Raw genomic sequence first — 21,823 nt, forward strand, 5'->3', positions numbered from 1 at the left:
AAAACAACGGAAGTGACTCAATATTGCTGTTACTTGAAGTCATATTTCATCAAGAAAAATAAAGTCATCAAAATTATTCGGATATAATAATATCTTTCACGTATTTAACAAAATATCAGATATTCAACAAAAAGTTGGATATGTGCCAATTGCTGATATGTGCATTATCTGGTACCCTGTCCCTGTTATGCTTCATGTATTCCTCGAATGGATGAGTCAGGAAACCAGGCTAATATGCATGGTGAGGAATATACCTTGGCGTATTTGCTGTGCTAGTGCTAATATCCTTGCGCGCGCTTTATTTACATATTGATCAAATTTATTTTTTACAGCTCTATTTTTTTCTCATTTTTTATTTTTTCTAATTTTTTTAATTTTTTTTTATTTTCATTAGCTTTTTAGCAATAAAATTATTCCATATTAATTGCAGGTACATGGTTTGAGACACTGCACTCTTTTTTAGGTTACTTATTCTACCCATAAGAGGTTGTATCGATCTGCATGCCTAAACAAACATTACAAACGGAGGTGTGGTGTCAACTTAGCTCACTCAGAACCGAAAAGTAAGTACTGTAATTTACTATACAATTTAAGTAAATACAAAGTTATGTGGTTACTTCAAACATGATACGTGTATATTGTAAAACATATGGCGTGATTTTGCTTTAAATTATTTCTAACGTCCCACCTTTCACAAACACAGAAATTACAATATGTGCATTTCTTAAAAAAAATGTTAAAGGTGGTGTTGCTTTAAGGTAAATTAATGATTAAAAGGATTATTAACCAATATCACTAATCAAAAAATAAGTAAAATAATTATTGCAAAATATATATAAAGAAATGACTTCAAAAAATTAACAACAAGCAAGTCAAACACATATAAAACCTGAAATCTTTCACTTCAGGAAGTGAATATATAGGTCACCTATTACACATGTTACATGAGCTGTTTAAAATTTCGCATGTACACAATTGTCTGTTTCCTTCTTACCTAGTATACACAATTGTATGCATAATATATATTTTATCGCAATGTCTGTTTACAATGCTAAAATAAAAACCCAGCATGTTACCCGCTCCTTCACCAGGCGTAATTGTTTATAAATACAAAGTCTGTGAAAGATAATACCAGTAGCTACGCGATGGACCAGCCATGAAAAACTTCTAGCTACTTTGACAGAATAGATTAAATGTATCAGTTGCATGTTTAAATCAAGTATTCAACTATTGAGGGGCAAAATTAAAAAAAAAACACATCCACCTATATAGATCAGTGTTTAATATTTCAAATGTATAAAAGAAGAATAATATAGATAACACAATCAGTATCTACTGTACTACGCTGACAACGCAGGCAACGGCATTGTTTTTGTCCATTAGATCTTCACAACAACCAAACTGAATTTGAATTACTATACTAGTATCTAAATTGACAATCAAAGAAACTTCAAGTTTCAATAAATATTCTACCAAACACCTTTCTTTACTTCTTCCTTAAATGCTAACAGTAGTGAATGAGAAACTTCAGAATTGTGCAACAATATATTTGAGAGATTGTGAAATGAGAAATAGATACTTGAAAACTCCAAGAACTTTGGAAATCTTTTAAGTTAAAAAGAATAATAATATTTTCTTTTTAATCATCACATAATTTTATCAGCTTTTACACAATAATTCCAAACGCTGAATTACAGTCCAGGCTATTTGTCATCATTGACAGCTTTTTTTTAATAAAAGTGGAATTCGTAAATTACCCATGGCAACTTTCCATTGATACATTCCTGTTTCGTTTTTGGGGGAAAAACATTCTAGTTCTTTTAAAGTCATCATTCTATCAGTTTAAATTCATCATTTCTATGGTCAATACAATGACGTTTTTAGCAAATACAATATATCATTGAGTCAAATGCTTATTGAAATTCTCCATACTCACTCTTCCCACCTCTGATGTTTCAAAGATCCACATGAATGAACAAAGATTTTTGATTGATTTCATTAAAAAAATCCAACTAACAATAACATCTTTTAATAAGGAGGATATTCTTTAAAATATTTATAATATTCCCAAAAATTAAAATAATGAACAAGGTACTGTTTAAATACACATTTAGTGTGCTGTATTTTCGTAAAATATTGAATTGGTATAAGAACTTAAAATTCATTCTTTCTGAACTTAAAATTCTTTTTATCAGTTTACCTTTTAAATGAAGAATGTGGAGATAACGAACAGTATTCAATTTCAAAGGCCATAAAACAATACAAAATTGGAGCAGGGTAAAAACGGACATCTAGCCATGGAGGAGTGAGCACCCCCTGCGCACCCGCCGTGTGCTCCTTGTCATGATCGGGAAATAACGGGAAAATCTCTCGTCAATTCAGTGTGTGAATAACAAACTAACATTTAGTATGAAAATGCCAGTCAGCATTTGACTCAATAATAAATTGTATTTGCTGACAAGGTCATTTTATCGACCATACATGTATAACTTACGAAATCATGACTTTATAAGAGACTGCTGATACTCTTGTTTCATCAACTAGCTTGTCAATAATTTCCTTCGTTTTAGAAATGGTACATACATAGAACATAGAATATCGAATCAACTGTAATATATATACTCCGTATGCATGTGATGAAAGTATATTGCTGCATAAGTAAGGGAAGACGACGATAGAAAATTTAAAGTCATCACGTTTATCAAAGAGCTTGGTTGTAAGATTACCAATAACGTCTTTTTCAAATAAAATATTCATGAGATAGATGTTTAGACTCTGTGGTATCTTTTATCTCAAGCTCACCAGGATATATTGTATCGATGAAAATTACCATTGTTAATTGACAATACGTCGTCGATATGTAAAAATGTCGATTTGAAGGCAGCAGCATGTGTTTTCTTCTTTTCATGCGTACAATTTTGCACAAATCCTGCTTCATTTGAATATAAAAATAGGTCTGCTAATAACAGGGCGCAATTGCTAAATGCTAATTGTGACGTCATTAATTTGTGCATATTCCCGTATATTCTTAAAAACTTGCAGGAGACATCAATTTTAAATGGATTTTTTTTTCTGAAAACATACTCTGCATGCATATTAAACTTTTAGGGTACGAGAAAGCCCAAATTATACTTTATATCAGTTTGCACGAAAATAAATATTTCAGAAGAAAAGAACAAATTGCTACTTAAAAAAAGTATCTCGAATAAATACAGATTTAAATCTACGTGCTTTTATTTTGACAGGGAAGGTTATATACCACCAAAATCAAATGGAAGAAGATTTTCGTGTCAACCCTTTTGATAAAGATTCAGGTGATGGCGGTGGTCTTCATATGGAAAAGGTAAAATGAATTCTTTGTCATTGTTGAGGCTACTTTAAAGTGGCATCGACACAGTTTCCGGAAAAATTTCAAAATTTATTGTTTTCATTTTTAAGAATAGTTAAATAGGGTCTTTCTATAAAAAAAAATTGAATGTCAGTTGTCCAGATACAAGACAGATTTAAAGCTCCAAACATTTTTTAATGTAAACATATATAAGTATATCAACCTGTGTAAACAAAAGCAAGATAACTAGTCTTGTTTACTGGCTTTAACCCAATTTAAAGATGAACAACTACCTAGTTAAATTAACGTAAATTTACAACAACTGTGCGTTTAAAAAACATTTTGTCATTTTTCCTCCTCGCAATGTTCATTTGCGTTACTTGACTTTTCAACGTCTTAAACGGTTTTACGTCTTTTAAAGGAGTTCTTAAATAAGCTTAATTCAAAATGAAGGATAACGTAATAAGCAATTATGAAGACAGAAAAGAGTTCGGTTCACATTATGCATAAAATGGCCCTGCTGATATACCAATTGATTTATTAATACTTGATTTTTCATTTGAAGAATTCAAAAAAAAAAATAGAGACTTTGTGCTTTCATTTCCTATTAAAAATTTTCTCCTAAGAGTCCAGGTCGTGGAGAACTGGCTTTATGAACTTTCAATGGCTTTGAATTATCGGGTAAACAGGCATAATTGAGTACTTTCAATAAAAAAAATAATATCAGCGCACTCTCTGATGATAAAAATAAAACATGCCTTTTAATCCCCAGAAATAGTTCTATCATTTAGTAGTTGCACAATTTAGATCAGAGATTTCGCTCTATATACGGAAGCCCAGTAGTGCAAAACAAAAATAAATAAAAGAAAACGAAATTAGCAAATTAAGATAAAACGAAATTATTAAATAAAGAAAAACGAAATCAATATATAAAGAGAAACGAAATTATTAAATAAAGAAAAACCAAGTTAATATATAAAGAAAAACGAAATTATTAAATAAAGAGAAAATGAAATTAATATTTAAAAAAAAACGAAATTATTTAATAAAAAAAAATTATTAAATGAATAATTTCGTGTTTTGAGTTGGCTCGCATAGCTGGCTCGCATAGCGAGCTATTCCTCGTTGACACAGCCGTTTTAGAGCTGTAAAATTTATCACGCATTCATCAGGGTGATCCATACGCCAAAAATGATAGTTCTAGCAAAAAATACTTTTGTTTGAGTGAATGTTTAAACGAAAGAGGTAAAAACTATATAAACTTAAGAGGTAAAAACTGTATATAATTTCATATTAGGAATCTTTAAACTCCATAACACTGACCACTATGGCTAGTGTGCTTAAATTTATTATAGAATCCAGGTTTGCAGTGCTGCTTTTCACAATAATATGTACGGAAAGCCGTTACTGCCAACCTATATATATATAAAGGAAAAGCAATATACACTTTATTTTTTAACCGAACATGGAGACATACATGTTATGATATTCAATCTTTTAAGATGCAAAATAAACTGAACATAAGTTATGGTGTCAAGATGTATGAAAAAGCTCAGTTAACTCCAGCGAGTCAACTCGCAGGCCCTTCAGGTCTTTGATCTTTATTTAATAATTTCGTTTTCTACTTTAACGATTTCGTTTTTCTTTATATATTAATTTCGTTTTTCAAATAGAAAGCTGAAACTAAAATACGGAATTTACAGATGCACATAGTAAGGGCCTGAACCCATACATCATTAACGCACGGGTCTGTTAGACCCGATTTTGTTTCGACAATAAACAAGTGTGATGCTTTCCCTTGATCTCAATATCTCCAATACCGAATACATAACCATAACAATACATGAATGGAGGAGAATTTAACCTTTGGTAACTTATAGTGATATGCTTATATTTATGTTTTTATATTGAATTACCATGATTAATGCGAATTTTAACGAGTCTGATAATTTGACCTGTAATTCGGTGAGATGTTGACGTTAACTATTGGTTAACATTAGCTTTCTTAAGCCCTTGCTCGAAAGGTCTAATGATTAGCAAATTATGAATCTAGACACGCAAATAATGACTTTGGACATGAAACATAAAAGAGATTATCCTAATAAATTACACATATATTTAAGATAAACATGAAGGTTAAGATTCCGTTGATTACAAAATGTACTGTTGAATTTTTAACATTTAGGAAATCCCCATGGCTTTACAGTACGTGCATTAGAAAATGCCGTAAAATAATACGTTACCGATCGGACTTTGTGGGATTGTTTGACATTGTTAAAACACGTTTCAAGAGAACAAGTGCAAAAATCAAACTAGATGCTGTCATGAGACAGTAATACCCGCACTAAGGTGTTTGCCTCTTAATGCACACTCCTCTAAAATTAGGCTTTACCAAAGAAAAAGTCAATATAATCTAATAATTTACATAATAGGGCCTCCATGTATTCATCAAATTGAGCATAATATTCTCAAGTGAACATGTGACCCATGGGCCTCGATCTTATAGGTACATGTATTTCATATTCATAATTCATTACAAGTCTGAAATTAAACAACAGAATTCAATTAATGATGTAAATTAGGTTTGAAACAAGGGGGGGGGGTTAAATTTTTGGCGCATAATTGGAACTTTTTAAATCTATTTTCTCATATACATGTAGATCAACAACAAATATTATTCAAATTAGTTTAAAGCGTTTTTGATGATTTTTTCCAAAATGTACAAACTTTTTTATACTTGATTAGGCAGAAACACCTTGAAAGCTGCCATATACCATGTATACCCAATCAATTTAGTCAACCCCCACCCTTCTCCCATCAACACACACACACGCAAACACACCCTATTTTCCTGTTTTTGGAAATAGGCCTAGATGGCAAAGTTAAGATAAAACATCTTTTGTAAATAATAATTTTAAATTTGTTCTTATACTGTAAATGTATCTGAAGACCTGCATCACATTAGGCTTGCGTCACGTACCAAACTTAAGTACTAGTTTTACCATTATCATTTTTAGAGAACACTGCACGTGCAGTACTAGGCCTAGTGTTGTGTACACATCATTGCATGTATGTCAGTTGGAATTATTTTGTGTTTAATTGGATTATATTTCATGAAGTTGGAGCTATGGCAGTCGGTAAGTACACGTTTTGGTATAGATTTGGGTAAAATAGTCTGAAATGCAACTGGTTAGGTTAAAGTTTAAAGGATCAAAGGTCATCCGATGCTGCAATACGAATTTCACATTCTAAAGAGTTATCGCCCGTTATCGACGTTACATTCAGTTACAAAATACAGAATTTTTTTCTGAGAGGGAGGGGGGACTTCCAGACCAGAATTTCCTGAGAAGCAAATAAAAGGAGAAGTTAGGGTGGTGTCTGTTTTCTAGGGTGGAGGGCATCCAAAGTCTTTTTTATATTATAGTCCTGCAAATTGGGGGGGGGGGGGGGGTCTCAAGATACACTTCCAGTCCCTGTAAACAGTAATGGCAAATGATCATGTGACTCCTAAATAGTGGGAAACTTTTTCCATTTGACCATACATAATTTTGCGCTTTTTGTGTTATTATGTTATGTAAATTTAATGGTATAAAGGTTTTGAACCCCCTGGAGGTCATCCCCACTCTCCTAATGATTCTAACTGGAAATGTTCACAATATGACTGCATTAAATGAAATAAAAGTGCATCAATGATAAGATTGCTTGACATTTCATTCACTACCTATCCTCCTAGAATTAGGAATGAAAATCATTCAAAGAGATGGACCATATTAAAGTATTTGTATATAGGCTATTAACATATTTTTTTAAAAATGTAAAACAAGCAGTAGTTTGCATACATGTCATGAATATAAACAGGGGTCTGGGATGGGGTGAGGGGAAGGATCGAGTTCCTGTCTCTTTACGTCTTAATGGTTGAAAACTCCTAAAATGAATGTTGACCTCAAATCCGACTTGTCCTCCTTATTTTTCAAGTGGGGATGTCTCCATTTGAGTGAAAAATTCCTGAGAGGGATGTTTAACAACAAACAAACAATTAAATGACATAAAAACACAATATTGATTTGCGTTAAGAAATATGCAGGGGATTTTTTCCATCATAAATCTTCTTCTCAAGAACAGCAAGGGCATTATTGTCCCCCGTTTTGGGGGAAAGGGAGGGAACATTAAATCTTATTTGTCTGTCAGTCTGGCCATCTTTGACAGTATGTGCATCTGTCACAATAAATTTAACCTTGATCATAACTTTTGAATAATATGAGATAGGGCTTTCATATTTCACATGTACATTACCACAAAACTTTCTAAATGTACTATGATTTTTTAACCCAAGTGAGACCTTGACCTCAAAATTTTACCTACTTTCCAAAAAATAACATTTTAAATTAATCATTTTGAAAGAGAAAAGATATGGCATTTAAATTATACATGTATATTACATGTGAAAAGACTTTTCTAAATATATCATGACTTTTGACTTTCTGATCTTGACCTAGAAGTTTAACCTACTTTTCAAAAATATTATATTATATATTTATATATATATATATATATATATAACTTTTGATTGAAAAGAGATGGGTCTTTCATATTTGACATGTACTTTACCTGCAACAAAATATTTCGAGCATGCGATGATTTCCCCCCTTTGACCTAATTTTCATAAAGTGACATATGATAGGGATGCATATTTGATACACAATCTGCCATAAATTATGGCATCCCATTCACTTAAACACAGAAAGCAAAGGACCACAATTCTTTGAATTTGCATGTATAATCTTGATATGGAAACATCCTCATATAATGTATATTCAAGTTTTTTATGCTACGCCATGATTAGGAATACATGTATTAGTTTTTGTCATGTCCGTCCTCCACCCTTCCATCTGTCTTTCCATCGAGCTCAAAGAAATTACTTTCTAGATATTTTATCAAAGTTCATATGCTGATGCATATACTGATGTAAACTATCCAACTGTGGCAATATTTTTTATGCGCCCGGATCGATAGGTCCCGGGCATATATTGTTTTTGTCCTGTCTGTTTGTCTGTTTATCTGTTTGTCTGTTGTCAGCTTTAACCTTGGCCATAACTTTTGAACAATAAGATATAGAGACTTCATATTTGGTATACATACTCCACTATTAAAGTCCTTTCAAATGACATCAAGATCAATGACCTTGTGACCTTGGCCGTGACCTAGATGCTAAAAATAGCTTTTTACACTTTTTGCCATAACTTTTTAACCATAGGAGATAGGAACTTCATATTTAGGATGCATACTGCACTGATTAAATTCTTTCAAATGACACCATGGTCAATGACCTTGACTGTGACCTATATGCTAAAAATAGCTTTTTACACTTTTGGCCATAACTTTTAAACCATAGTAGATAGGGACTTCATATTTGGGATGCATACTCCACTGATTAAGTTCTTTCAAATGACACCACGGTCAGTGACCTTGTGACCTTGACTGTGACCAATATGCTAAAAATAGATTTTTTGAACTTTGTTTCCGCCGGGCGCATAGTGTTTCACAAACACATCTTGTTTACCTTTACTTTCCTTTGACCTTTACCTGTTTACTTAACTTTTCTTAAAACCTAAGTGTTTAGCTTTATTTTAGAGAAACCATAATGATTCAAGTTGTGTAATGAAACTTCACATGATGATACATACTGATGTAAGCAATTAAAGCTTTACAATGCTTCACTCTTTTTTACCTTGACATTTCCTGTGATCTTGACCTCATGATCACTGTCTTAGACTAGATCAGTTTTGAATAAAATAAACAGTTCAAGATATATTAATCAAACTTCATATGCTAATACATACTGATGAGAGCTATTATTGCATTAACTTATTTTGACCTTGAATTTTCTTTTGACCTTGACCTCACTTTTTAAAATATGTGTTTATCTAAGTTTCAAATAAACCATTAATTATATTTTTATCAAAATTCATATGATAATAGTAAATTCACACTGATGTAAGCTTTTCAGCTAGAACAACATTTTGACCACAACCTTTCCTTTGACTTCTCTTTTCTTAAAACAAAGTGTTAAGCTCAGTTTCATTAAATCATTCAAGATATTTTTATCAAACATAATAAGCTAATATGTATTAGTGAGAGCTATTCAGCTGCATCAAAAACTTCATCTTGCACATTCCTGTGACCTTGACCTCCCTCCTCTTTAATATGTATTTTGCTTAGTTTTTAAGAAATAATTTAAGACATTTTTATGTTTAACATGCACTTATACATAATTTGATGAGAATTTATTATCTATATCCAATTTATTTATATTTTAGTTTCAATTCTGAAAAAAAACTGTTGAAGATATTTTCATCAAACTTTATACACAAATACAAATTTTAGTTTTTAGTTTTTAGCTCACCTGAGCCGAAGGCTCAAGTGAGCTTTTCTGATCATATTTTGTCTGGCGTCCGTCTGTCTGTCTAGCTGTGTGTAAACTTTTCACATTTTTTGACTTCTTCTCAAGAACCACTGGGCCATTTCAAGCAAACTTGCCACAAAGCATCCTTGGGTGAAGGGGATTCAAGTTTTTTTCAAATGAAGGGCCATGCCCTCATTCAAGGGGAGATAATTGGGAATTAATGAAAATTTGGTGGCATGTTTTAAAAATCTTCTTCTCAAGAAACAACTGTGCCAGGAAAGATGAAACTTATGGGTTAACATCCTCAGGTAGTGAATATTCAAATGTGTTCAAATCATGACCCCCGGGGGTAGGGCAGGGCCAAAATGGCCGACCAAAGTTTTATATAGAAATATATTGGAAAATTCTTTAAAAATCTTCTTCTCAAGAAACACTGTGCCAGGAAAGATGAAACTTATGTAGTAACATCCTCAGATAGTGTAGATTCAAGTTTGTTCAAATCATGACCCCCGGGGGTAGGGCAGGGCCAAAATGGCTGACCAAAGTTTTACATAGAAATATATAGGAGAATTCTTTAAAAATCTTCTTCTCAAGAATGACAAAGCCATAATTCATCAAATTTATATGGAAGCATCCTCAGGTAGTGAAGATTCAAGTTTGTTCAAATCATGACCCTGGGGGTAGGGCGGGGCGAAAAAGGCCGACCAAAGTTTTACATAGAAATTTATGGGAAAATTCTTTAAAAATCTTCTTCTCAAGAATGACAAATCCATAATTCATCATATTTATATGGAAGCATCTTCAGGTAGTGTAGATTCAAATTTGTACAAATCATTTTAGGAATAAAAGGAAACACATCTTTAAAGTTCTTCTTTTCAGGAACACGAAGAGCATGATTAATATGGAAATATTCTCAAGAGGTGTAGATTCAAGTTTGTACAAATCATGACCACCAGGGTTAGGGAGGTGCCATATTTTTCCGGCCCCTTTTTGCCATCCATATGAAAATTCAAATTTTGAAACCATTTTACACATACACAAAACAAACCAATCATTTTCTAAATGATTATGGTTTAAAGCTATTGCAGCATAAGATATTAGGGAAGTTCTTGAAAGCAGGGTGATTAAACATGTCAAATATATGTAAAAAAAAATATATATAGAAATTCTACCTCGATTTGATCCCCATCCCCCCCACCCCCCCGGGCAAAATGAAAATTCCGAAACCTTACTGCACATCTACATGACATTACCAACCATCTCTTAAAAGATGATAAGGCTGCTGAGTAAAATGTAGAAGGAGTTCAGGGAAGAAGGGGCTTTTTGTATAAAAAAACGTCATTTTTCGACCCCCATTTGATCCCCTGGGGCAAAATCAAAATTCCAAAACCTTACTGCACATCTACATGACACCACCAACCATCTCTCAAAAGATGATTAGGCTGCTGAGTAAAATATAGAAGGAGTTCAGGGAAGAAGGGGCTTTTTGTATGAAAAACGTCATTTTTCGACCCCCATTTGATCCCCCGGGGCAAAATCAAAATTCCGAAACCTTACTGCACATCTACATGACACCACCAACCATCTCTCAAAAGATGATTAGGCTGTTGTGTAAAATGTAGAAGGAGTTCAGGGAAGAAGGGGCTTTTTGTATAAAAAACATCATTTTTCGACCCCCATTTGATCCTCTGGGGCAAAATCAAAATTCCGAAACCTTACTGCACATCTACATGACACCACCAACCATCTCTCAAAAGAGGATTAGGCTGCTGAGTAAAATGTAGAAGGAGTACAGGGAAGAAGGGGCTTTTTGTATAAAAAACGTCATTTTTCGACCCCCATTTGATCCCCCGGGGCAAAATCAAAATTCCGAAACCTTACTGCACATCTACATGACACCACCAACCATCTCTCAAAAGATGATTAGGCTGCTGAGTAAAATGTAGAAGGAGTTCAGGGAAGAAGGGGCTTTTTGTATAAAAAACGTCATTTTTCGACCCCCATTTGATCCCCCGGGGCAAAATCAAAATTCCGAAACCTTACTGCACATCTACATGACACCCCCAACCATCTCACAAAGGATGATTAAGCTACTGTGAAAAATGTAGGAGGAGTTCAGGGAAGAAGGGGCTTTTTGTATAAAAAACGTCATTTTTCGACCTCCATTTGATCCCCCGGGGCAAAATCAAAATTCCGAAACCTTACTGCACATCTACATGACACCCCCAACCATCTCCCAAAGGATGATTAAGCTACTGTGAAAAATGTAGGAGGAGTTCAGGGAAGAAAAGTGTGACAGACGGACGGACGGACGGACGGACGGACGGACGGACGGACGGACATGAGTAACAACAATATACCCGAACTTTCTTTCGAAAGTGCGGGTATAAAAAAGAAAGTGGTTACAATAAGTAGCTTTTAATGTTTTAATGATAATGCATACTATATTAATCTATACTATTTATAAGTCAGTGGTACTGCATGGCTACTATAGTACTTGATTTCACATATTCTAAATGACAAAAGTTCAATCTGTATTTATAAGTCGGTGATATTTATGAAGATACAATGCGCACACTTGCACAAAACAAATCCAACAAAGTAATCAATTGCAAATCATTTTTCTCTTATGGGTATACAGATAGGACGCTGGGATAAGTTCGGAGGAATTCAGTAATACGATACTCAAGGTCATGAGCTCATCGCGATTCATGAACTTTTTTGGAATGTCATTAATGTTAAGCAAACAGAAACAGCCATCCTCGCTAAGTCCAGGCTTACAGACTCCAACAATTATGTCGGGATATGACAAAGCAACAAAGTCCCATCAAAAAAATTGAAAAGATTATGAATTGTTTTACGGAAATAGGAATTTTAGGTTGTGTGCACATATTTTTTCTACGTTTGTTAGTTTGATACTTATATCTTCTTTAATCTTGCATTTCCACCACACATTTGTAATGTTGGTATAAGGCGTAAAGAGTTACGAGGAGATGTTCTGTAACACGTGCGCTTTATGGAATGATTCATGGGTTCAGGCCCTTACCATGCACATCTATGAATTTCGTATTTTAGTTTCAGATTTCTGAAAAACGAAATTAATATATAAAGAAAAACGAAAATATTAAAGATAAAAAGAAATGATTTATATAATTATTTCGTTTTTCTTTATTTAATAATTTCTTTTTCTCTTTATTTCATAATTTCGTTTTTCTTTATACATTGATTTCGTTTCTCTTTATACATGAATTTCGTTTTCCTCTCTTTAATAATTTTGTATCTATGCTGGTCTGTAATAAAAGAACAGGTGGTTTGAATCCCTGGTTTGATATAGTTTAACTTAATATATATGGTTTAAAAACTATCTCTTTACACAAATTGGAAATGTCATTGTTATAGGTACAAACTGAAGAAACTTATCCTGCAAGACATTGTCAACTTTGTCACTATATAGGGGAATCGGTAAATGCATCACTGGTTTGTAAAGAAGAACAGATATATCTCTGTAATTCCTGTGGAAAGCGTCATCAATTTCAAAGGTCAACCAAATCACATACTGTCACTGACATCGAAGAGAATACAATGTTAAATTGCGAAATTTGTGAAAGTCTTAATAAAAAGGTACCAGCCTACGGGTTCTGCGAAACATGCGAAGATCCAGAATATATGTGCCAACCTTGCTCAAAAAGACATACGGCATCTAAGATATTTAAAAGCCATTCTATCTGCACCAACCTAGATAAACTGTACACAAAATTTGCCCAGGTAAATCTTCTTCATTTTTTAAATTATTTTTAAACTCCATGGAACCTGTTTCAACGTGTGTTTAGATATCTTTTTGTCAGTACTCAAAATACGTACTTTTTAAAAAGGATTTCGGGGTCGATAATTCACTCCGACTGTTGAATACCGCAGATTACATTCGATTTTTTTATTCATATGCTTTACGATAGTTTTTGTATATTTAAAAGGAATTGTTTTTTTCCTAATTCAAACAACATATTTTATATATTGATGGTAACATCTGTGTTTTTCAGGCACATCCTTATGTAATATCTTGAAAATGAAATGAACAATCTTTTGATGCATCGGATAATAGACATTAAGGAAAGAGGACATTTCACATTGTAACAATGTTTTTATTTGTTTTCAGGTTACAACAAATGGCATAGATACAAATGCAAAAACATTTAACTGTAGCCTTTGCAATGATACAGGAGAATATCGAACTGCATCCTGCTTCTGTACTTCTTGTAAGATAGCTGAACCATTGTGTGATGTATGCGGCAGACATCACATTAGACAGAAAATTTTCCGTGACCATTCACTGTCTACTGATATGGAAGCTTTTGTTTCTATTTCAAAAAACAATACCATTAACTGCGAGTTGTGTCTTCGTGATGGCGAGCACAAGTCTGCTAGTTCGTTCTGTTTGACTTGCGAAGAAATAGAAGCACTTTGCGAAGATTGTGCGGCTCAACATATTAAACAAAGAGCATTCAGAAATCACCAGATCAGCAATGATATAGCAAAGTTACTTCAAAAGGAGAAACTCTTGTGCGAGCCCTGTGCTTCTGAAGGAGGTAAAACTCCAGCCGATTCCTTTTGTAAAGACTGCGATGAACCGGAACCTTTGTGCTTGAATTGCTCACGTGAACACGTCAAACAACGGCTATTTAGAGACCATTCAATTTGTGACGATATAAGTCAACTTCCAGTGAAGTCAAATGAGAATATTGGTGCATTATGCAGTATATGTAAGGAAAAATGCACAGATTCCAAAGCTAGTTGCTTCTGTAATGATTGCGATGACCAAGAACCTTTGTGCCCAGAATGTGCCCGACAGCATTTGAAGATTTTCCGAGGACATAAGCTCTGTAATGATTTATCACTTTTAAGAAAATTTTTGAAAGAAGTTTTTTGCGAAATTTGCAAGATAGATAGAAAGGACGTACCAGCTGATGCATATTGCACAGATTGTTCAGATCTCCTGCCATTGTGTAATGATTGTGCTGGTCATCACATCAAACAAAAGCAATTCCGAAATCATAAAATTAACACAGATGTTTCTGTCTTGATTAAATTTCAAAAACAAAATTATGCAGCATGCGATATCTGTAAGATCGATGGAAAAGATACAAAAGCTTCAAAGTATTGCATTGATTGTGATGAGCACCTGTGTACAAAATGCGTAGAAACACATCTGAAATTCAGCCCTAACCATGAAATCACTCATTATTTTGGAAACAGCTTTTTGTGTGAACCTTGCAAAAGGGAAAATAAAAGTGTATCAGCGGATTCCGTTTGTGAAAATTGCGAGGAATCCATGTGCAAAACATGTTCAGAACAGCATCTCAAACAAAAACCATTTAGAGGCCATGTTATTTCCTCGTGTATGATGAAAAATTTCAGACACAAATCGAAAAGAGAAAATGTTGAAGATAATCCTTCACAAACGTTTGTGTTTTGTTTTATTTATTTATCTTCTTAATTAATTGACTGCATTTAAAGTATAATTTTCTTTTTTGCAAAAAAAATAATAATTCATAATATCGATAAAAAGAATCATTATATAAAAAAAGGAAGAATCCTGTTTCGTCATTTTGATGACTGATTTTATATTTAACACAGACTGGATAACAGAGACGTTCCAGAGAAAAGCAAAGACAAAGAACCTGTCGAAACAAAGAAAAGGGTATATACAAGTTGTTTTCTTACGACCAGTTTTTATTTTGTGATATTAAAAAAAAATTAATTAAAGATTGAATTTAATAGGTACACAATTTATAAATTAGGCTGCCATTTATGCATAGTTAATCTTGAGGCTATTAAGCTAGCTTATTAATCTTAAGGGGGAAAGCTGACTGCCCTTAAAATAGATTAAATTGTACAAAATATAAATGTAATGACATTCGGATCGAGACGTTTTTGATTGAATCATTGTGATTTGCCAACCCAAATTTTACGATATAATGTAACACTTCATCCAATGAAAGACAGTGTTACAACCAGAATGAAAACATTTATTCTGAATTAAAAATTCGGGGTCAATTGCAAACTCAAATAATTCATTTCATTCTAGATACGGGGTAAACCAAGTGTATTAAGTATGAAGTCTGATTCCGTGGAGCTGTGTTGGGAAACATTGGAGGAGGAAATAGATCATTATCAAATCAGATATAAAAGCCAAAAGGATGATGATAATTGGAAGTTTTGCAATACAAATAACACAACGAATAAATTCACTGTAAGTGGACTCACAGCTGATACCCAATACGTATTCCAAGTCCGTAGTGTTGCCAATGACGTGGAAGGAGATTACAGTGAACAAAGCGATCCCATCAATACACCCAAATCCTTAGCAACAAAAATGCTTAGTTTCTCTATCAAAATTCCAAGTACGAATCCCGTATTATACCAATTAGCAGCCGAAGAAAATAGAGAAGCCTGCAATATCAATACAAAGACTATGCAGTTAGCTCTAGGTAAATTCAAAATCATCGCATCTTATAAGAACAAAATACTGCAATTATTATTTTTCATTTTATGGTACTGAAAACAAAATTTTATTCATTAGGAAACCCTCAAATTGGAAATAAATGTGAAAAAACAATTATGCTTGTTGGTGCGACAGGTTCGGGAAAAAGCACGCTTGTGGACGGTATCATCAACTATATTTTGGGCGTCAGTTTTGAGGACCCTTTTAGATTCACGCTGGTAAACAAGGAGCATGACGAAAAGAAGACACAAAATCATGTAGATATTTTTACTTATTATTATGTAAGAGGTGGGGTTATTCGAAAAAAAAATTGTATCTGAGTGTAAATAATTATAAGGACACTATTTTAAGTAGCTGGGAACTTTTTTTATTTCATCTACGTGTAATTTAATACTTTGTAATTTACTAAGAAACTTGATATTTACGCACAATCTATATGTCTGTATTTTGTAAGTCTCATTAATACTGATGGCTAAAACAAACAAGCATTAAACTCTATTGTACCAGTATTGACTTTAAAATATCGTATAACGGGTAATTTTACTGCTGTAAATTTTAACGAATTTCGGTTGAAATAGGGTAATTTAATTTTTTGTGCATTAATTCAGATTTACTTGATTGATCCTAATTGATAATCATTTGAAAAGTTCCAATTATACTTTCGGTTGTTTGTCCTAATTCTAATTATATAGCCTTCAGGTACTTATAGCTAAATGGCAGTAATAGCACTGAAATACTCTCATAATACGATGTTGAAATTTTAGGTGAGGCGATTTTACTTCTGTGAAATTTTATTCTTTTAAATTTTACGGATTTATAAAACTCGTTAAAGTAATAAAAACTAGCAGCACTTAAAAAATGTAATAGATAGTTATACGGTAACTCCTTGTGATATATCCTCTATTCAAGTGTAATGCTAATCAAGAATTCTTTACAAAAACATCAGAAGAACCAACAAATGCTAAAGGACAATTATAAACAAATAAACTTTAAATATTGCACTAAAAGAAAGTATATATAAGATAATTATTATTTTCACGTAGGCAGAGCCTCAAAAAGAGTGGATCACCGTATACAAGATCCATCCACAAGAAGGAAGTCGACTGGACTACACTCTCAACGTTGTAGACACCCCAGGGTTTGGAGATACCCGAGGAGTCGAGAGAGACAAAGCTATTATTGATCAAATAAGACTTTTCTTTACAGCTGGAAGCACACAAGGCATAGCATTCATAGATGCTGTTTGTTTAATTGCCAAAGCCCCTGAGGCACGTCTAACAGTTAACCAGTCATATATTTTTCATTCGATAATGTCAATGTTTGGAAAAGATATTCAGTCGAATACTTGTACACTGATAACTTTTGCTGACGGAAAAGAGCCTCCTGTTCTCTCCTGTCTAAAAGCAGCCGATCTTCCCTTTGGATTCTGGTTTCCTTTTAATAATTCTGCTTTATTTGCAAGCAATAAGAATTTACCGAAGTCTTCTCTATCTGCTTTGTTTTGGGAAATGGGTTGTAAAAGTTTACAAATTTTTTTTGAAAAAATTAAATCATTTGAAAAAAAGAGCCTTATGCAAACCAAAAACGTACTAAAACAAAGGGAGCACCTGCTGTCGGTTTTAACAAATATTAAACCCCAGGTCAATGCGGGTCTACTTAAACTTAATGAATTACAAAATACATTATGGCTTTTCAAAAAGCATCAAAATGATATGGAAAGTAACAAGGATTTTACATATGAAGCAGAAATAACGAAACAGGTAAGACTTGAATTACCTGTCGGCCAATACGTTATGCATTGTCTGAATTGTAACATATGTTGTCATGACAACTGTCCATTTGGTGATGACCAAAAGAGTCGTTGCTCGGAACTGGATTCTACAGGTAATTGTCAGGTTTGCAGTAGTAAGTGTCACTGGAGCCAGCACAAAAACTCTAAGTATATCTTTAAATATGTCACAGAGAAAAAAACAGAAACTTACCAAGAAAAGAAAAAACTTTATGAAAAAGCAAAAGGAGAAAAAATGAAAAGTGAAAAATATTTGAAGGAAATTGAAGCTGATATAGATTGTCTTTTTGACACAATTAACAAAATGATGGACGATATGGCGACGTGTAAAAATGGGTTGAAAGAAATTGCTTTAAGACCTGACCCTCTCTCAACCGTTGAACACATTGACCAGATGATACAAACTGAGGAAATCAATAAGAAAATGGGCTATGAACGAAGAATAAAGATGCTTAATAAATTCAAGCAATTAGCCCAAACTGATCAAACAGTTGAAAGCTTGAGACAAACTTTCCTTAAAGTTAAAGATGATATATTCAAAACAACTGGTAACAAGGCTCGAAAGGGAGTTTTGCTTTCTGGATTTGATAGATTTAAATCTGCGTTTAACATGTAATTTATACATCATAAAAAGACATGTAATTAATTTTATAAACAGGTACTTAAGCAAAGCATACATAGGTACTTTGTAGTAATTTTATCTTTCCATTAACATCCACTTTCTCCTTAATTTGTCTAACTTGAAAACACTGTTTGAAAATTGTTTAAAGAATACCATTTTTTACAAATCAATATTGACGGTTTGGTAATATGTTGATAATGATTTTTGAAAGTTCCTTTTTTTAGGATTCACGGTACATGTAGCTCAGTCGGTAGAGGGCTTGCTCCGTGATAAAGAGGTTGTGGCTGCGACTGACTTAAGTTGGTAAAATGATTAGAGACTTTCCTTCCCCCCCCCCCCCCCCCCATGTAATCGGCACTTGAAGTGAATTGTTTCGGTTGTTCGGAAAGACCTTAAAAACAGAGTTTCTGTTTCACCTCAATCGTTGGCACGATAAAGAACCCGCACTGTTCAATGTGCCTCAGTGCTTAGTAAAGGATAAAATCTTTAGGTCTTTATCCGATATATAGTGACGTCTTTATTTAATTACTTGAGTGAAATAATTCTTGAATTAGATATAAAACGATATAAAATCAATCAATCATTCAATCTTTTTTCAGGAACAGTTATTTTATGAAAGCATCACCAGATAGCTTCCACACATTGCCCTGTTATCTAGTATAGGAGTAACATGGGGGATTTATTTTATTTTCTAGAAATACGCTTTGAAAATCTTTAAAATTAAACATTGAGCTCAATAACAGAAAAGTCATGATACTCGCTTGATCACAGGAAAATGTTATATTGATCTCGTGTTTAGAACTTTTGTAACTTTTTTGAGATTTTAACTTACATTTGAGTTAAATATGATTGACTTATGCAAGATTACCATCATTCGTGTCTTTTTGTACCATTTTATGTTTTCACTACACAATGAAAACAACGTTATTGGTTTTTTTCTTGTTATGAAAATCAAATTTATGAAGATATCTTCAGCTGTATTATCCAATAAAAATTCATTTTCAATTTGTGTATCTGTATATATGCATGCATTGAATTTTCTTTTTAATTGACTACGTGGAAACAGTCTAACTAACAGGATTATTATTGTGTGAATCACTGTCATTCACTTATTCCTCATTTAAATCATTACATAATTCTATGTGACTAAATACAAAGGAATCAGTATGTAACTTGAAACCAAAAAAACGCAAATTGAATTTTATATTTCCTGTAATTTCTAGTGGTGTGTGCTTAAAAAATGGAAAGAAATAATATGTTCACAACTCAAATAATAATCTGTTATCTGTACGTATTAACGAAATTAGAACTGTAAACAATATTCAATAAATTTTTACAATAGACGCCAAATCATATACATATACATATAACTAGAATTATATTTCTTTATTAATGTAAGTGAAAGGATAAACAATGTATTATTTTCTCCATCAAGCACAATCAGTCTTATTACAGTTGTGCATTATGTTGTTTAATTATGTACCTATATGTATTCATTATATATTGCATTAGTATGCATAATGTCATATCCTTCATACATACTTTTAACCCGTGGTGTCCGAATTACAAAATATTGTTTATTTGTTTATCCATCATATATTCACATCTTTTAAGCCCCCTCCCACCCCCACCCCCATTTGTGTTAAAGAAGCATATTAATCTTCAAAAACGAGCTTGAAATTACATTATATATGGTATTGCTTTTTACAGTTGTTTTAATCTGCTAAAAAAAACTCATCGAGTTTTGAGGATACAAACAATATATATTTTTTTTGTTATAATAACAACTAAAGTAACCACATGCCAAAACACTACCCACTTAAAACATAATTGGCAACAGAACTAAACAGATATGAATGAGCAAAACTACCATTCTATTTATCAATATCAATAAAAGCATAAGAAGAAAGGTATTATTGAAAGCAGATTTCAGTCGCCAAAAGCAACTTTCTCAAAAGACTTTGGTGATTATATCGCACCGGACAAATAAATCTATGTCATAAAAACTCAAAACGGATCTTTCATACACAAACGTGTTTTCGATCACTTTCTTACAAAATTTTAAAGATTTGATGGGTTTTTCCTTCACTTGAAAAAATGACACCTTTTCTTTCATTTAAACCATGATGAAGCATCACTTGGTTAAAACTTATAGTGGCACTTTTTCTGAGAACAAACATTTACAATGCTAAAAAATAATGTTTTTTCCCCTATAACTGTCAAAACCAGTACGTGGAGTGAAATACACTGGACAAAATTTCTAACGCACCACCAAATTAAAGTAATATTTTACTTATCAAAACTTGTTTATGATGTATTTGAATTATTATTATAATACATAATCAAAATCAAAAAAACATAGCATTTAAATGTCTTAATTGATAAATAACTAAAATGTTACCTGAAGCGTGACCATTTCATAGAAAACGTGAAAAATGTTATCCATACTAATTTGGAGGGATAAATTTCCAATTTTTTCTTTGCATTTTTTATCTTTATGTTTGTCCGTGTTTGCTCTGCTCTTATTTTGTATATTTGTTTAATGGACGTTGGAATTGAATACTGTTCGTTATTTCCATATCCTTCTTTGTACTAATTATAAAATCAGAAAAAAATATACTGTATGCGGCATTTAATCACATAAGAGCGTGATAAAACAGACAGTATGGTGTCTGAAGGGGGTTCTTTTGGAAACTTTTGGAAAAAAATAAACTATGAAATTAATATTTATTCTTCAAGTGAAAGAATGTTTCAAATAGATTAGTTAATATAAAAATGTTCACTCTGGATAGCCAATCCATCAAATAAACACCACACCTCTGACATTTTCAATGTCGTTTCACAAAATGGGGCAACCGGAAGTTGAGTGGACTGGGTATGGGCATCAATACATTGGATGTATAGCGGGCGATATAATAGTCAATCGCTGCATATTACGAGGGTCGTTCAATAAATAATGCAACATGTCATCTAAAAGTAAGAAAAAGTACGTAATACATATTCTTAATAGTTTCAATCCCTAAAGGCATTCCATGTTATTAGTTTCATGTGTCTCGAGTCTTTGAATCCATGAACAGAAATTCCCAGCATACTTATCTTTAGGGATACCCCAATGGCACTAAGAAATATCATTTCCCATGGCATATCTTACATTGTAAAATCTTCCTTTGATTGTTTTCATG

General features: G+C 32.8%; 1 protein-coding gene and 1 long non-coding RNA gene across 2 annotated transcripts; both read left to right on the top strand.

Annotated features, from left to right (window-relative positions):
• The first annotated feature begins 462 nt into the window (after positions 1-462).
• Positions 463-13,486, top strand: LOC134236113 (uncharacterized). Its single transcript, XR_009985541.1, has 3 exons — positions 463-563; positions 3,246-3,343; positions 13,131-13,486. It is a non-coding gene; the product is annotated as an uncharacterized LOC134236113 (long non-coding RNA).
• Positions 13,487-13,904: 418 nt separating this feature from the next.
• On the top strand, positions 13,905-19,270 carry LOC134236111 (uncharacterized). Its single transcript, XM_062718291.1, has 5 exons — positions 13,905-15,188; positions 15,363-15,426; positions 15,814-16,216; positions 16,309-16,487; positions 17,274-19,270. The coding sequence occupies exons 1-5, from the start codon at positions 14,071-14,073 to the stop codon at positions 18,633-18,635; spliced, it is 3,126 nt and encodes a 1,041-aa protein (XP_062574275.1). The 5' UTR covers positions 13,905-14,070; the 3' UTR covers positions 18,636-19,270.
• Positions 19,271-21,823: the final 2,553 nt, after the last annotated feature.

This window comes from Saccostrea cucullata, unplaced genomic scaffold (genome assembly GCF_032062105.1).
Source record: "Saccostrea cucullata isolate Sc308-1 unplaced genomic scaffold, CSIRO_AGI_Scuc_v1 ctg3732, whole genome shotgun sequence".
Lineage (NCBI taxonomy): Eukaryota > Metazoa > Mollusca > Bivalvia > Ostreida > Ostreidae > Saccostrea > Saccostrea cuccullata.

What these genes read in the sequence shown, in the direction of transcription:
- LOC134236111 (XM_062718291.1), top strand. Translation starts at nt 14,071, where the DNA reads ATGGAAGCTTTTGTTTCTATTTCAAAAAACAATACCATTAACTGCGAG. An exon ending in GAAGATAATCCTTCACAAAC is followed by an intron (nt 15,189 to 15,362) that starts GTTTGTGTTTTG and finishes TATTTAACACAG; the next exon opens with ACTGGATAACAGAGACGTTC. An exon ending in AAAAGAAGACACAAAATCAT is followed by an intron (nt 16,488 to 17,273) that starts GTAGATATTTTT and finishes ATTTTCACGTAG; the next exon opens with GCAGAGCCTCAAAAAGAGTG.